The 17,629-nt window shown below is 47.0% G+C and overlaps 1 protein-coding gene across 2 annotated transcripts in view; it reads right to left on the minus strand.

The window, feature by feature from the left end:
• The window catches only part of ME3 (malic enzyme 3), a 199,913-nt gene that overhangs the window by 14,232 nt on the left and 168,052 nt on the right, over positions 1–17,629 (minus strand). For both annotated transcript variants that reach the window (XM_037840991.1, XM_037840992.1), the window contains exon 8: positions 7,627–7,736. In XM_037840991.1, coding sequence (XP_037696919.1) covers positions 7,627–7,736 — 110 coding nt within the window. The remainder of the gene's footprint in view (positions 1–7,626; positions 7,737–17,629) is intronic.

The following is a 17,629-nucleotide window of genomic DNA, read 5'->3' on the forward strand; positions in this document are numbered from 1 at the left end:
AACTTTCATTTTGGGGGAGCTCTTGGGCCAAGTGCTAGGGATTTAAAAACAGAGAGGAGAGGAAGCTGCTTGGAAGTTTGAAGGTAACCACCAGGAGAAGCCTGGAGGTCCAGGGATGTGTTGGAATGTGGCTTGGGCCCATAAATGCCACGGGCAGTTCAAAGTGTGACTGGTTGTTCCCTGTTCACTATGACAGAAAAACAAGTTTTCCTGTTTAGAGTGAGCTTTCCAAATTGCATTTCCTGCAAACTGAGTACTTGAGGTTGTAAGTTCAGGAAATAGCAGAAAAGGACAAGCTGAAAATACAGTTTCTATTCTGCTTTTAATAGTTACATTTGAAAAAGTTAAAGGAATTTCCATGCTGAACAACAGATTATTGGGGGAAAGGGAAAGAATTAACTGCTTTATCAGATGAGGGCAAGACTGCTGAAACAGGCAGGGTGAAGGACAGGGAGAATTAGGCTTGGTCAGGGTCTGGCCCAGGTGGCTTTGGAGGCCTCTTGACACCTGGGCCCATGACAGGATTGGACATCTTCTATTCTAAGGCCAGACATGCTTCCATGATCCACAAGAATTACCTTTCTACAGCAACCAGTCCATTCCTTTATTCATTAGCATGTTGCCTTAGTTTGCTATGACAGGTTGCTATGACAAATGCCATGCATTGGGTTGGCTTAACAATAGAAATTTATTGGCTCATGGTTTGAAAAGGCTACAAGTCCCAAATCAAGGCTTTAGGAATGCTATGCTTTCTCCCCAAAATCTGCAGCGTTCTGGTGATGTCTTGCTGCAATCCTTGAGGCACTTTGCCTTGCATCTCTGCCTCCTGTCACATGGTGATCCCTCTCTCTCCTTGTGTCTGCTCTTTCGGTTTCCTCTGACTCCCAGCTTCTAGCTCGTCCCTTTATAAATCCTTCAGTAATATGGAGTAAGACCCACCCTGATTCAGTTGGCCACACCTAAGTAGGACCTCGGATGATCCTAATCACAAATGAGTTCACACCCTAACTCACCTTAACATATTCAAAGATACTATTTACAAATGGTTTCACACCCATAGGAATGTGAATTAAGATTAACAGCATTTATTTCATTGGGGTCCTCATTCAATCTACCACACATGGATTGAGTGCCTATTCTGGGCCTTCACTGGGCTAGGCCTTGGAGATATAAAGATGAATAAAACAATCTTGTCAAAGAGTTACCAGCATAAATGTTCAGAAAATTCAAGTTCCCAGGGCCTTCTAGATTACTTCAACCCTATTTCTGAGGCATGAGAGGAATTTTCTCATGCTCTCGGACTCTGAAGGCAGTTTCTGGTTCATGGAGAAAGAAGGATTAGGCCTATTCCATCGCAGTTTGGAAGGAACAAGAGAGAATAATTACCATCTTCTTGGCTTCTCTGGTGCCTTAACAGGGTAAAGGGAGTTCTCAGAGGAGCCAGGATCAGAAGAAGCAAGAGGCCCATGTGAACCTCAGGGTGAGGGAGGCCCCGGAGTGAAGAGCAGCCTCAGAACACAGGAAGGCTTTGGGGACTGGGAAGAAATGAGGTTGAAGAGACCAGGGGAAGCTTCCTTATGGGGGAGAGAGAGAGGAGAGACTAAACTGCTGCTCAGCGTGAATGATGGTGGTGGGTGGCGGGGAGGGGGCAGCAGACCCGTGAGAGCTGGAATCTCTGGTATCTTGTAAACAGGATAAACCAGCTGGAAAAAAGTCCTCAGAGCTGATCCACTCCTGTCCTGTCTCTTCCCTACTGTGGCAGCTGTGACAACTCCAAATGGCACCCTTCCTCCGCCAACCAAGGTGAGTATCTTTCGGGGATGTTTCACACTGAAAACCCCATCCAGAGCCCTGGGGAACTTGGAAGCAATTTGCAAAGTGGGCTAGCATTGTCCCAGGGAGGGATGCGCGACCATCTGGCTGCCTGTGGAACGGGCTTGGCACCGAGCGCAGTGTCCTGGGGAAGGTAACACTCGAGTCTTTAAGGTCAAATAGAAATTAGCCAAGAGGGGAAGAGAGTTCTAAACAGAGGGACCAGAATGTTCAAAATCACAGAGCTGGCAGACAACCTGGCATATTCCCAGGACAGTGAGAATTCAATGGGCTGGAAGAAGAGGGCATGTGTGGGAAAGTGGGGAGGGGTGAGGTGGGAGTCCTGCTCCCTTCTCCTCAGGCTTCCCCAGCCCTGGGCTCACGCCTGCTCACCTCCACCAGCACCTCCGTGGTCCAGCTCCCAGGGCCTACTCTCTCACAGGCAACGTATTAAACCAGTTCTTTCCCCTCCTTCCCCCCGCTCATACATACGTGTCAGGAGTCTATGATGCACCAGAGACCTTAGCAGTAGGTACTGTGAACTGAGCACTGTTTATGCCCGATCCTGCCCACACACCATTTCAGTCCTTACAACAACCTTGTGCCATAAACAGGGTGGATGTTGGAAACACTTAGGCTTTGACCAACCTGAATGGAGCTGGCCTTATAAAAGCATCTTGCCCTCTGGCAGCACTGGCTGGTGATCACTCTTGGCTGTGAATACTGCCATGTCCATTTTATGGATGAGGAAAAGAAGGCTTCAAGAATTTAAGCCAGTTGGCCAAAGTCACAGGCAGGTAAGCAGAGATTCAGACCTAGGCTTGTCTCAGTCCAGAGTCTGACTGTTAAGCACTCTGGCTCACAAATTAAAGCTTACCAAAGTGTGGGGAGGTGATTATGATCGGGTCCAGCACACAGGCACCCTAACAGGCCTTCTGGCTTCTGGAATGTGGCAGGACTGGGGGACAGCACAGGCCCAGGGAAGGCTGGGGTTGGGGGTGGGGTGGATGTCCCGGAGATGACACGCCAGCTGGGCTTTCCCACCCCCGCCACACTGTGTGGGCAGCTTGCACATGAGGTGGGAGCCAGAGTCACTAGGCCAGCAGCGTCTGGGGCCTGGCTCCTCGTGTGCTCTGCTTCCCAAGGATGCAGCTGGCCCATCCCCAGCATGACCAGTCCCATCACCCTTCCCATTCCAGGCCTCTCTTTCCTCCCCTAAGGGCAGAGATGCCTCCCTGGTTGCAGCTGAAACAACAAAAGTCACCTGAGCCTCTGCTTTTTCCAAAATTCCTGAAGAGGCTGCCAACAATGAGTCAGTGCATGCTTGCCAAGGACTGGGTCCCGGGCCTGGGTGGAGGTTTTCCATGAGTTTGAGCTGGGGTGGGGGCGGGGGAGACAATTGGCAACTCTGGGGAGCTTCTTTTTCCTTCAAGTGCTTGCCCTGGGGGGTAGGTGATTCCGTGGGACTGTGGTGCGGTGGAACCAGCTGGAGACAATTCAAATAGTGTGCGCCGCTCCTGCTCAGTGCCAGGTGGGCCCTGTCCTCATGGGGCTCACTCTAGTGGGGGCTCCCGAGGCCTTTAGTTATTTCTTTCCTTGTTACACTCATGATGGGAGGCTGAGCTGTGTACAGAGCTGCCCCTTGTGGGGTTCCAGGAAGACTCTGAGAACCTGTCTCTGGGTCCTTGCTGGGTGGACTGGGCCTGTCTCCAGCTCTCATGATTTTGGTTCCTGATTACCATTGAGATTCCCTACCCCTTATCCTTCCCTCCTACCCTCTTTACTTCCCTCCCTCCAATTCCATGTATGGAGATTTTCCTGTCCTATTTCTGAGCATGGCGATATATTTTTGTTTCATTTCTACTTATGTTGTATCTGGAAGTAAAGGGCACAATTTCAGCATTAATCTTAATCTTCCATGTTGACCCAGGAGCCCTGGAATTCCTCACCCATCTTCTAATTGCCCACTTAGCAGTAAGAATAAATAATTTAGACTTCTGACCCTGGACCCATCACTAACCAGCCTGTGACTGTGGGCAAGTCCCTTCCCTTCTCTGGGCCTCACCTTCAGGGTGTGTAAACTGTAGGGACTAGGGACAGAATGGGCAATATGAGGAGGAGGGGATGAGAGCAGCAGGATGCTGGAGAGCAGGTCCACTCACATTTACGGGGGGGCCTGGATTTAATCCTTAGCAAGGAGACCCTGCCCAGTGCCTTGCACATAAGAGAGCAAGCAGGCAGCCTGGTGTCATGGAAAGAGCTCAGGGTTCTCAGTTAGCAAAGCTGATTCTGGTCCCAGCTTTGCGTCTGCCTGGCTTTGTGATCTTGAAAAGGCCTTTAACCCCTGTGCCTCAGTGTCCTCATCAGGGATCTGGGCAGCACTGTCTGTCCTTCCCACAGCAGGGAAGGGAGACTGCTGCGAGGAACTAATGAGTGTGTGTGGAGGAAAAGCAGTTTTCAAACCTACAGTTCTGTGTGTAGGTAAAATGGTATTATTATTTGTCAGAGTTTGCATTCTGTGGGAAACAGATTCTGAGACACAACTGAGTGTTCAGGATGTTACTAGGAGTGCCCGGGGAAGGAGGGGAAGGAAGCAGGACTGGGCAGAGGGAGATGTTGAGCCCCAAAGCGTCAGTGACTCCCATGGGGAGCTATGGAGTGAAAACATACAGTTGTCCTGCCTTGGGCCAAAATGGGTGGGCCTTTATATCCCTCCCGCTTCAAGGCCGTGCCTGGGAAGGCAGGACTGGGGGGTGGGGTGAGGGTCTCTCACAGCTGAGGCTCTCCCGGCAGCAGGTGACAGCCCCCAGGAGATGGGGCAACAGTCCTTCCTTGAAGGAGGACCCGGGCATGCCCACACGTGCCCTCCATGCCCATCTCTTTTGTGTAGTTCATTTTATGGACCCACCTAAAGGTCAGGCTGTGCTGATCAAGGGATGGATATGATAGGACTAGTTGCCAGCTCTCCCCAGGAGTTTTAGATTTATGACTTTAGTCTTTAATTTCTGAGGAAAGAATGGCAATGCCTCTTCTGTTTGCTGTGGGACCCAGAAAGCTATCCTATCCAGGCTTGCCTGGGAGCAAAATAGACTCTACAGGAACTGGCTATAGGTAGGGCATAAACAAATACCAAGGAATTTCAGCAAATGAATTGAATTAGTTTAAAAAAGCTACGTATGTATGTATGAGGGGGTACACATGAAAACATGTATACACATCTGGGAATAAGCACACCTGGGGGTGAATTTACATGTAAGCGCGTGTATGACAATTTGGACAACAGGAGGCTACAGGGGCAGGTGTGCAGTATAGACACACCCCCATGAATGGATGGGTGTGTTTATGAGAATGTTGTGTTGCATGTGTAGACTTCATTCATTTTTGTTTCAAACATTTAATAAGCCTCTTTAATGTGCCAGGTGCTGTGCTAGGTGCTGTGCTAAGTGCTGGGGATGCAAGAACAGATAAGACATGGCCCCTGCTTCCAGAAGCCAAAGGTGGGGACACAGACAGTGCAGTACAGGCATTTGGGGGACAGTGTGGTAAGAATATCAAGAGAGGGGAGCACAGTTGGCTATGGGAACACCTAGGGGGTTACTCAAACCAGGCTGGGGGACCAGGGACAGGATGTGGGAAATTCTCAGGGCAGGAGACTCTCAAGCTGGGTCTTGAAGGGTGAGTAGGAGTTCTTCAGGCAAAGATGATGGGAAAGTGTGTCCTGAGCAGAGAAGCAGAACTTTCACAAGCAGAGAGAAATGACTAGTAAGGAACTCACAAGATGATCTGGATCAGAGAAGAGAAACAGAGATGAGCCGGGGGGACGGGAGGCACAGGTAGGCTGATCTCTGAGGCCTTTTATTTTCAGTGAAGGAGTGTGAACTTTCTCTTGAAGAGGGGGCAGTAGAGTCAAATTTTCATTTTAGAGGCTCACTTTGACTTCATTGTGGGGGCGTATGGGCTATAGGGCCAGGATGTGTTCCTGAGCATGGGTGTAGAAGGATGGATACATGTTCCTGTACATCTGGGAGTTTGGGCACCAGCTGTGCAGCCCACGTGGGCTTGTTTTCCTCTTTCACCCTCTAGCTTTGGCAGCCCCTGTGGGCTCGAGGGCATGGTCGTCCTGCTGCTGAGTCTTGGGTGAGTGGCAGACAGGAGAACTGGTCAGAGGCTGGCCAGTAGGTGTTTCCTCTGGGTCCACAGGTGCACCCACGCCCGCTGGGCTGATGGGGAGGTGGCTCTGCCTCCTGGACTGGACTGCCCTGTCTGTGCAGAGGTGCCCAGCTGGGCTAGCACAGCCAATGCTCGTCCCAGCCCCACATATCAGGCCCGGGAGGGGGCAGGACGGTGATAGGCAGGGGGATGACACACCCCTTCTTTACCTTTCTGAGTCTCCCCTCTCTCTGGGCACCCACTCTTTAGTCAATAAAGTCATGTACTTTTTATCTTAATTATCTAAGAATATGCTACAACTGTGCTATCCTGCCTCTGGAAAAATTTATGACATTTATCATGTTTTTTAATAGCCTATAATGTAGACCGGAGGAAAGAAGAGGCATTTGGTTTTGTAATAGAATTTTAGATCTGGGAACAGTGCGGTGAGTGGTTATGAGCTTGGAATTTAGACTCCAAATGCCTGGGTTCAAATCTCAACTGTTTACTGGCCATGTATATTACTTAGTATCTCTGTGCCTCAGTTTCTTCATGTATAGGAAAAAGATGATGATATCTCATAGTATTGTTAGGATTCAATGAGTAAAGAGCTTAGAATGGTGCCTGGCGTATAGTAAATATTCGACTATACACCTTAGCTATTATTATCCGGGTTTGAGTCTTCTTAGGCCTAACCCTAACTCACTTGATGAAAAGTTGTGACCTCTTTGGGCCTCTTTTTTCCTCATCTACAAAATGAAAGGTTGGCCAATCTTTTATCCTCAAGAACCAACACCTGTCCCCCCACTAACTCATTATTTTACCTGACAGTTTTAAAAGTGCTTGTGCCACACTTCATTTCTTAAATAACAACCTGTGAAGTCTCATCACGGTTTCTCTTAGGTTTTACAAAATATCAGGACACAGCTCACAGATGCTCCCTACAGCCCTTAGGACCGAAGATTCCTGGATCAAATGAGATAATCCCCAAAGGGCCACCCCTTCCACTCCAGTTTCAGGCACTGGCTCCTCCACAGCAAGAGGCATATGCCTTCCGATGTTTCTGATCTGTTGAACAAGTAACCAAATTGACCCTAAACTAGAAGATACTTCCAGTTGGCTACTGAAGTGCTCTGGGTCCCTGGTGCCAGTGTTTCTGAGGGTTATTGTTATGAACAGTATACATTCCAGCCAAGTTCAGAGAAGGAGTTGTCCTGACTCCTCTACAGAGATGCACCTTTTACTTCTATCCAAGTAGAAGTTATTGTAGAAGGTATTGTAGCTGGGGAAGGCCATTTTTATGGTGAGTGATGCTTTGGTCTGATGAATCCCATATGCTAGTACTTTCCATATATTAGCTCTTCAAATTTACACAATAATCTTTCAGGGCAGTTCTTATACTTGCCACTGAATAGATGATGAAACTGAGGTTCAGAGAATTGACTTTCCCTAGTTCACCTTGTTAGTAAATGACAACAAAGTTAAGGGACTTGCTCAAGGTCACAGAGCTAAGAATTAGCCAAGTGGGAGTTGAATCCAGGATTACTGCTATTTCCTCAACAGCTGCTGCCAGCAACTAGCTTTGAGGTGACCCTCTTTGGCATCCAGGTGAGCCTTGTGAAAAGGCTTTAGTCCCGTGGCTTCGTCAGGTGGGTGGAGACCTACCCTGGATGTCATCGTTGAACATGCAGTACTTGTGGCGGTATTTGTTGAGCAGGCGGAAGGCATTGGCATTGGCAAAATCTTCAAACTGGATGAGGCAATTTATTCCAAACCTGTGGGGAGGGAGAGGAAAGAATGTGTGATTGCCCCTACGTGAGGCACGTCCCTGGCAGATCCCAGCCTGCAGTGGGGAGTGGCAAGGTGCAGGCCAAGGGGTGAAGGTGGAGATGACATGGGTCATTTACCTGCGGTTTTGTCACCTGGATCACTCATGGATTCCTAGAGAAGGGAGGGATTAGGGGCATCGGGCTTAGTGGTCAGCCAAGCTCATGTCACTGTCTCTAATGTAGCGCCTGTGGGCTATAGATGGCGGATTCCGGGGATTCTGGGAGGACTGAGACGGGGCCTGCCCTCTCTGTGGCCTGTGGTCATCTGGAATCCCAGCCTCTAGCTCCCTGTCAACTCAAGTGCGTGCCGAGAGCCTGGTTTCCCCATCCACAGGGCATGCGAAGCCTCGGTGGCCTCCAAATAGCTCCCTCTTAAATCCCAAGGCTGGTAGTCCACGAGAGACTCCTCTGGCTCAAGCTCTGCTCCCTGATGAGATGAAAATAAGGCTGGAAAAGGCCAACAGACATCAACTGCCATCTACTAACATCTTGGTGAGGTTGTTCTCCAACTTGAGGGTATAAAAGAATCAGTCAGTGAACATCCCGGATGAGGCTGATTCTGATTGTCTACAGAGAACTTTGAGAAACACTGCCTTGGTGTGTGTAGACAATGCTCATTATGCTGCTTGATATATCTTACCTAAAATCCAGGCTAGAAATGCCTCCTAGAGTTCAAGGTCAAGAAAAAGTTTAATTTCTAAAGAATGGCTGGGTTCTTTTGAGTTTTAGAACCTATTTTTCCTTTTTTATCTTGCCTTTAAGGGAAGCTGAGAGCTATGGTTACTGCTAATTTGCAATAGGTTCTCTCAGCCTATGCTTTCCGGATGCACCCTCTCCCCTTGCTCCATTCTTGTTCTTTAATGCTGGTTTTGACTGTTTTGTTGTATTGTGTCTCTTTTTGGAGTCTATGGAAGCAAACATAGTACGAATTATAAAAAATACTTAATGCATGGATAAGAAATAGGTTTCATCTCCAGGGTCAATTGTGACTAACAGTAAATGAGATCATCTTCACAAAGAAACATCTGGTTTGATCAGTAATGAGTGTCACGGACATGTGTTAGGGAGAAGTGGTCTGACTGCTGTGCAGCTGCCATTCCCATTCTGGTGTGAACTAGAATCTTGGGACCAGCTTGGGACCAGCTGTGGAAAGAAAAAATTACTACCTTGTTAGAAAAGGTGGGTGGAACACACATTTGGTGAGCTTCCTTTGCTATTGGGGCCATTTTTTTATGAGGCTATTAGGGGGGTAAGTGGCACTGAAAAGTCCCAGAAAACGTTTTTCAACCTCATAATTTTGTGCACAGCTTACCCTATCCAGCAGAAATGTCAGTGGGCAGGCAAATACTTGCTCCTACGATAGTCCCTTCAGAAACTCAGCTTGTTGGAGCTGTTGTTGAGGGGACTTGGAAATTGGTTCATGTAATAGGAACAGAAACAGAGAGGCAGTGCCTTGCCATAGTCCAATCCCAAGCATGCTGGGCTCGGGTCAGGAGCCTTGTGGGCTTGACCAGGTCCTGCCACATATAATTGAGTGACTTTGCACATGTCACTTCACCTCTCTATTCTGACTCAGTTTCCCATCTGTCAATGGGCACAACAATATCTGCCTGGCCAACTTCTGCAGTCTGTTGTAAAGATTAAATGCTGAGGATAATTTTTAAACTGTAAAGTGCCAAACCCACATGCCATCCTTGCCACAATTTTTATTCATGGTTACAGAGCAAGGGCTGATAAGTCTGGGGAAGCGACTCACCAAGTCTCCTAAACGAACCATCCAGGCCTCTTCTCCTTGTACTATGAATAGCAATGACAAATAAAACCTCTATGCACAAGTATAGTGCCATGCTTGCCAAGCCAAAATTTACTGTGAATTTTTGTTCAGGGTGTGAATTTTAACTATTTGGACTGGGAGGGGAGAACGGAATGTCTTTGGTGACTGGTGACATTTTGCTATATATAATCCCCACAAGATTCCCAGTGTTGCTCTACAACTGGCCTGGAGCTAAAATACTGAAAAGGTCAGACAACAAAACAATGTACTGCACATATTCTCTCTTTCTCTCATAAACACACACACACCCGCACACACACAACCTTTAAGCAACACCACTGCTCATTTGCTGAGGTAAAAAAAAGGCAAGAATTATCAACAAATATCTTCTCTTAGCACACTATTACTATTTCATTAAATCCAGTTTTATATAAGAGATCCCTACCCCCTCATGGAGCAGTTTTGATGGGCTACAGAGTATAACCTCATTAATTCAGGCCCCTTTAATCCTAACTTGAAATTGCATAAAAGGCTTTGTGGTGACCTGCCAACAACCTGGACTCAGAATCTCTAGACCTCCTTAGATTTAGGGACCTTCTCCTCACCTTCAACAGCACCTCACAGCTGCTTCATGGACCGTGTCATCATTACCAGGAACTGCTCCTACTCTAAGATTTCACTGCCCCATTTCAGACACGGGCCACAGTCTCTCCTACTTCCCCTGACTTCCATTCTTCTTTGTCTGCCTTTAGACCTCTGGGCTCTCCACCATTTTCTCCCAGTCCATCGGTCCCCTCCCTCAGGGATTTTTCACAAAGCCAGACCACTATTTAGTCTGAACCAATGGTGGTCACTTCAATCACTCTTTTAGTACCATCCATCCTTCCGTCTGTCCATCCATCCAACCAAAAGCATCCACTGAGTTCACATGGTGAGCCGATACTGTAGCTGTTCAATAAATGCCTCAAGAAGGGGTGGATAAATGGAAGAGTTGGTGGAAATTAGCGTTGTGACTGAGTTTGCCTGTCAACTTGTTGAACTATTAAGAACCAATTAAGAACAAAAACAAAATCTCAAAGTGAAAATTTAAAAGGCTGAGGTGGAAAAAAAAAACTCTCAAACTCTATAAACTACTTTCAATTCATTCATGTACATACAAATTCGTCATGTACTTTCACCAGAACACTAATTCCAATACTATTAATAGACTAAAATATTCATTAAAACACTTCTACAAATAACAACAAAAACAAAAATAGCTAACCTTGATTGAATATGCTGGGCATCACGCTGAACTCTTACAAACATCATCTCAGTTAGTAATCACACGACCTTGTGAAATAGGTACTATTTTCAGAGAAGGAAACCTGAGCTACAGATGTTGTTATTTGCCCCGGACTAATTCACTCTAACCCAGTTAGTCTGTGGTGGAGCTGGAATCTGACCCTGACTCCAGAACCTGCCTTAGTTTAGTTTTAATAGCAACATGGATTTTTAATAGGGAGTTAATGCTTAAATTGTATAGAGTTTCTATTTGGGGTGATGGAAAAGTTTTGATAATGGATAGTAGTGATGGTAATACAACACTGTGGATGTAATTAACAGTACTGAATTATATATTTGACTGTGGTTAAATGGGACAATTTTAGGTTATATTCATGTTACAAGAAAAAAATTAACAAAGAAAAAGATAAAACTAAATAGGTAATAAAGTTGGCTTTTTTTTCCATTGGAAGACAATGCCATGTGGTAAAAAAAAAAAAAATAAAAGCTAAACAGGGAGACAGGAAAACTTTGTTCTTCTTCTGTGTCTGCCACAAGCTACACACGAGTCCTGAGTGAGCCTCCTTTCTTTCTCTCAGTCTCAGTTTCCTGCTCTGAGAGGGTTGTAGTTGTAGCATGAGTTGCTTAACGTAGGGGCTTGTAAGATATACATTATAAGCTTAATTCAGATATTTCTGCAACTCCAAAGTAGTGAGGTCTGACCATCTTAGTGAGAGCACCATGTGACAGGAAAATCTGGAGTCAGTATTTTAAAGTCCTTTTGAGCTTAAACAAACCAGTGCAACTGAGTGAGCAGGGCCGAGGCAGCGCCCCCCACCTCCAGATGTGCAGTTGGAGCCCCTCGAAAGGGTTCCTGCTCGGGGCCCACTCCTCAGGCTGTGTGTGGTTTCCTGATTTTCATACTGACAGTGTACTGCTGTCCTCCTCTCCTGCAGGAGCTGCCCTGCCCTCCTCTCCTGCTTCTCTGTCCCCTTCTGCACTTTTGAACTCTTCACACTGAAGCCCTGGCAGCCACCGGGGAACATCTAATGATTCTCTAGTGGAGAATTCCTGCAATGGAGAAAGAGGCACCTCCCCAAGCCACACACGGAGCTGCCAGACTTCTCGGCCCTGGGGACTCAGCTGGGAAATGGCTTGGATCTGCCAGGGAAAGCATTCCAAGGCCAGGGCTCACTGAAAGACACCAGGCTGATGGGTAGATGTTTGAATATTTTTTTTTCCCTATGCTCAGGCAAGGGGAAGCCTGCAAATGATGATCCATGCCTGGGTGGCCTGGTGAGCTGCGTGTGACAGTGTGAAGAGACCCAGGCCAGGGCTACAGCATCTGCTACATGGGCTACAGCCTTCCAAGAGGAAGGAGGGTCTGAGGGGGCTCTCTGCCTGCACCCCCCACCCCCCTGCCCCCGGAAGCGGACCAAATGTAGCCAAAGGGATGTTGGTGACACAGAATATTTCAGAAGCTGCAGACCCGGTTTCTCTGCCTCATAGGTCAGGACCTGCCATTCCTTCCAACACCTGGGTCTGACCTCTTTCAGGCCTGAATAAATATGAGGGACCTGGGAAAAGCAGGTGAATTTGCTCAGCCTGTCTCCAAAAAGAATGACTAAATGTTACCACTCACATTTCCATGGAAGTCCACTCTGTTTCCCCAACTAAAAACACGCATGCATGCAAGACTCCATAGCAAAGTGTTCAGCGAGAATATCAGTTGTCACCCAATGGAAAGCCATTTCCTTTATTTTTTTTCTTCCAGGGACAAGAGTTGACAGAATCATGAAAGCTGTAGGTCTTTGTTTTTATCCTGCATATTCCACTAAAATCTAGTCCCTTGAGAAGCTTTCAGAAAGAGGTTATACAGTTAAATAAGTTTGGGAAATGCTGCATATTTCATATTACACATGCAATGCAGATTAAAGGCTCTGAAAACTCCTGCATTATAGGAAACTAAGCATTTTTCTAAACTTATTTGACCAGAGACCTCACCCTGCTGCAGCCCACCCTGCCCTTCTGTGGTAGAGCACACTTCGGGAGACACAACTCTCGGCTGAAAGAATTTTTTATCAGATGGGGCAGGTGGTTTCAGGGTTAAGGTCAGCTCTTGCTGGGATTCTTGTAATCGCTTTTGGCCAGGAGTATATAATAACTGATCTTCCCTCCACAAGAATCCCCTCCCTTCTCCTATCTATCCTCTGTATCTCTTTAAACACAAACCTGTGCAGACCACTCATTTTCTGAAAACCCTTAGAGGGCTCCCACTGCCTCTGGGAGGTAATCACTTTGGCCCCAACCTCACTGCTCAGCACCCCTCCCATGTCTTCTAGTACTCCAGGTACATTTTGCTTCTTCCCAACCACTCTGGGCCTTTGCACAGCTCCATGTCTTTGCTCAAGCTGCTGGCCTAGGAGGCCCCTCTCTCCCAGGCCAACTCCTACTCAAACTGCAAGGTGGGCTCAAATGTTACCTCCCCTAAGAAGGCTTCTATGATCCATCTCCTTCCCTACCCTCTGAGTAGTACTAATTCTTCTTTTCTCTGGGATCCCATGAAACCCTGGACAGACCCTATAATAGCATTTATCACATTGTATCACAATTATTTATTGACATTTCTGTTTCAATTCAATTAAAGAAATACATTGGGCAGGGTATCCTCTTTGGGCCAGGAACTATACTAGGTATGATATAAAGATTCAACAAACATTTCTAAGCTATGGACAAGACACTGTCTTAACAGCTGAGAATACAAAGACAGCTAAGAGGATCTCATAGTCTAAGGGGGACATAGAAAAGAAAAAAGCAATGGTGTCAAGGATTTTAATAAAGGTATATGCTAGGTACATGGGAGGCCTCTAGGAGGGTAGACAGCTCTGCATGGGGGGCAGGCAGTGATCGCTTCACAGAGCAGGAGACTCTCAGAGATGGGTCATCCTTCAAGACAAGCACAAGTTCATTGGCAGACTGAGTAGGCGAGGATGGGGAAGGAGGAAGGGCACCTCAGCCAGAGGGAATAGCATGTGCATGTGGAATGAGAGAGGATGGTGCTTTCCTGGGGCTGCAGGTAAGTAGAGAGAGCTGGAGCGTAGGAGAGGGGTGAAGAAGAGGAGGTAGGGAAAGATGAGGCTGGGTACGAATCCAGGGGCCATCCCTTTAGAGATCTGTATGTGAGACACAGGTAACCTAGACAGTAGTGTCTAGTGTAGCCAGGAAAGTCTGCAGGGAAATGGGGACCACTGAAGGGCTTTAGGCAGGAAAGCAGCATGTGTTTCAGAAATTCATTCTAGCAGAATGCATGGTGGGTTAGACAGCTGGGAAGACATACTGGAGACACAGAGGCATGTAACCCCAGCGAGAGATCACGAACTCCTAGCATAAGGTGTGGGGACACAGAGGGAGAGGAGGGGTTGGATAAAAGATGTTAAGGAGGTAAAAGGCAGCATGGAGGAAAGACAGAGTATGGGGAGAGTGGAGAGAGCTTTGGGATCAGACGGGTCTGGCTCCATCACTTAATAAAGTTGTGATCTGAGGCAAGTCATTTAACCTGAGTTTTTCTTTACTGATAATAGAGTGGGATAATAATACTCTCTTGCAGTCCTGTTGTGAGAAACAAATGGGATAATGTATATAAAAAGCTTGGCACATATTAGGCACTGAATACATGGAGCTACGATTACTGCAGGCAAGATTTAATAACAGGCCTGGTGTGAGAGATGAGGGAGGGGGAGGAGCCCAGGATGAGTGGATGGTGGTGTCCTGACTCACCAAGATTGGGGATAGTGAGGGAAAGATAGGCACGCTTGCTAGGTGACACAGGCTTGGGACACGTTGAGTCTGAGGTGCTGTGGGACACCCAAGTGAGCACACTCCTGAGACACTGTATTGCACATGAAGTTCAGGGCACTGTGAATGGCCAAAGTCATCAGACTGGACGAGGGTCCTCAGGTAGAATGTATGTAGTGAGAAGGGAGCAGTGGCAAGGACAGAACCCCGGGGCATACCTGCATCCCAGGAGCAGAGAGGGGAGGAGGAAGAGAGTTCAGAAAAGGAGTTCAGAAAAGGACATGTTGAATGTGATTGGGAAAGCCATATGGCCCACACTCCCCTTTGTCTAGTTTATGGATGGATGAGTTGAAAAATGGGGGAAGAAAAAAAAAAAAGGCACCCAGTGTTCTTTTTTACTTTAATTGTTCTTTTTCACTTTAATTTTTATTCTTATTATTTTTGTATGTGTGGTAATGAAAATGTCAAAAATTAATTTTGGTGATGAATGCACAACTATATAATGGTTCTGTAAACAATTGAATGTATGCTTTGTTTTGTATGACTGCATGGTATGTGAATATATCTCAATAAAAATGAATTTAAAAAAAAAAAGGACACATCGCGGTAGAAGGAGAACCTCCTGAACAGCTGCCACAGGAGCCATGCGATAGGCTGTGGTCAACAGTTTATTGGAGTTAGTGTTGAGAAGATCATTGGTGACCTTTCCCAGACTACTTTCTGCAAGGTGGTGTGGCTGGAACTATACTGCAGGGGGTTAAGGTGTAAATGGAAGGGGCAGAAATGTCGGTTACTTATTTCTGGAAGCTTAGTAATGAAAAGGAGGTACGGTGACAGTCACTGGGGGCTGCAGGACTAAGGATGGGTTTGTTTGTGAGATGGCAGGTATGCTTATATGATAAAGAAACCAGTGTAGAGGAGAGATGGTAGGAGGTCTTGAGGAGATGGGAGGAGTTGGGAGTTAGAATGTGATGAAGAAATCGTCTTCTCCCTCAAGGACCAGGAGGGGTCAGATTTGAAGCCCTCACACTGCAGCTCTACCACAGAAGTGTATGAGGCAGTGACTCATTTTGCTGGGGGTGGTCATGGGAAGTGGGGTGGAGGTCAGGGGTCAGGAAAGATTCACAAGGATGTCAGGGAAACTCTTCTTTAGGTGAGAAAACCAGAAACCATGGATTGGAGAAAGAAGGTATATTGAGCCTGAACAAGAGAAGGCCAAGTGGAATAGGGCATAATGATTATCTTTAAACTTGTGAAGTGCGGTTCTGTGGGCAAGGAATTCAGTAGACTTATTTTATGCACCCTTGAGGAATAAAGCAGAGCCAAGGGGTAGAAGTTGCAATGACACAAATTTCAGTGCCATATAAGGCAGAGGTTTCAAACACTGGCTGGAAAGAGGCTGCTGTTCACTGGAGGTGATTCGGTGGTTGCCGGAGCTCTGCTTGGCACAGAAGTGGAAGGGATTCCAGCCATGGTGTGAGGGTGGACCTCGGAGGCCCCTCCCTTCCTAGCACCAAGACTGGGCCATGCCCCTGGTGTGCCTGGGTCTGGCAGCCAGACCGGCAGGCTCCTGTGCCTGGCATTCTGGCCTAACAGGGAAAACTCCCATTGACTAAGAAGACAGTCACAGGAAGCAGCAATTTCTAAGAAAAAGTCCCAGAAGAATGCGACTATTCCTCACTCACTGTTCTGACAACAAGCCAAGGCCAGACAGAAAACACTTCGGGAACAGTTTGGGTTTCCTTCTGAATTTCCCTGTTTATCTGAGTTCCTGGGCAAGCATGCAAATGGCGCCAGAAATCCCAGTGCTGGGAAAAGGACGGTGGCTGACCTGCTGCTCTCTTGACCTCTCAGAGGACAGTGGCCATCAATGAGTTTGTCTTCTAGGGAGCCTCAACTCATTCCCCAACCTCCTATTCATCAAATCCATGCACTGTTCCCAGCCACCAACTCACAGGCTGCCTTGGGGGTTTTAGCATTTATATTAGCTCATTTATGCCTACAGATTGTGCTTGTCAAGTGTTCATGAGGCCACTGACGTCCTCCATAAGCTTCTCGGATTAGTTTGGTTCATTCTTATCTATCTATTCACATGTACCATTGTAGTGTTTGTACCATACAATCTGTCATTTAATACTGTCTTGAATTCCCTCAGACTCTAAACTGCCCCCTCTCATACAACTGGCAAATTCTACCCTGAATTATCACTGTCAGTGTCAGGGTTGGGGGTACGGGGGGAGAGAGTGAGTCAGGGAGAAAACCCAGTCTGTGTTCTGGGCCTTTAGAATCCAAGTGAGCCAAAAAGTCAGGGAGGACAAGAAAGGAAAAAGACCAGCCTGTGGTAGGTGATGGACTGGATCAGAGTTAGCACTAGACCAAAAGCTGTTACTGTGACTTACTCACCATTATATGGCAACTCTTAGGAGACACTGGGCACTCAGTAAATATTTTCTCCCTGCTCTGGGCACATCAGCTCAGACACTCATGATGGAGAGCCAAAGAGACAGGCTCTACCTTGTTCTCTACTATATACCCAGTGCCCTATGCTTTGTCTGGCTCAGTAATATTTTTTGAACAAATGAAAGCACGAATGAACATATGCCAGAGAATAGCCCCCTCACGGAGTGACAAGTACCATGTACCATCACCAGCTCCCTGTGGAGCCATGGGCTCCTCATCTCAAGGCAATTATCTTTGCATCACAGAAACAGGGGCCTCCTCTTTTACCCCCAAGGGAATCGTGAATGAGCACCACTTGCAGGGAAAGCAGGTCTGCAGAGTGTCAATAGTAAAAATGCACAGCTCTGGGAGTCAGATGGAGTTGGAGCATGCCCAAACTCTTCCAATTTCTAGCTGGGTGACTTGGGATAATTTACTTAACTTTTCTGAACCTCGGTTTCTTGATCTCTAAGGGTTTCTGTGATAATTAAAGGTAAAGCACCCAGCACAGAGTAGGTACTCTGAAAAGTGAGATTGTGATCTCTTTCCTGGGAAAGAAAGTCACAAC

This window comes from Choloepus didactylus, chromosome 6 (assembly GCF_015220235.1).
Source record: "Choloepus didactylus isolate mChoDid1 chromosome 6, mChoDid1.pri, whole genome shotgun sequence".
NCBI lineage: Eukaryota > Metazoa > Chordata > Mammalia > Pilosa > Megalonychidae > Choloepus > Choloepus didactylus.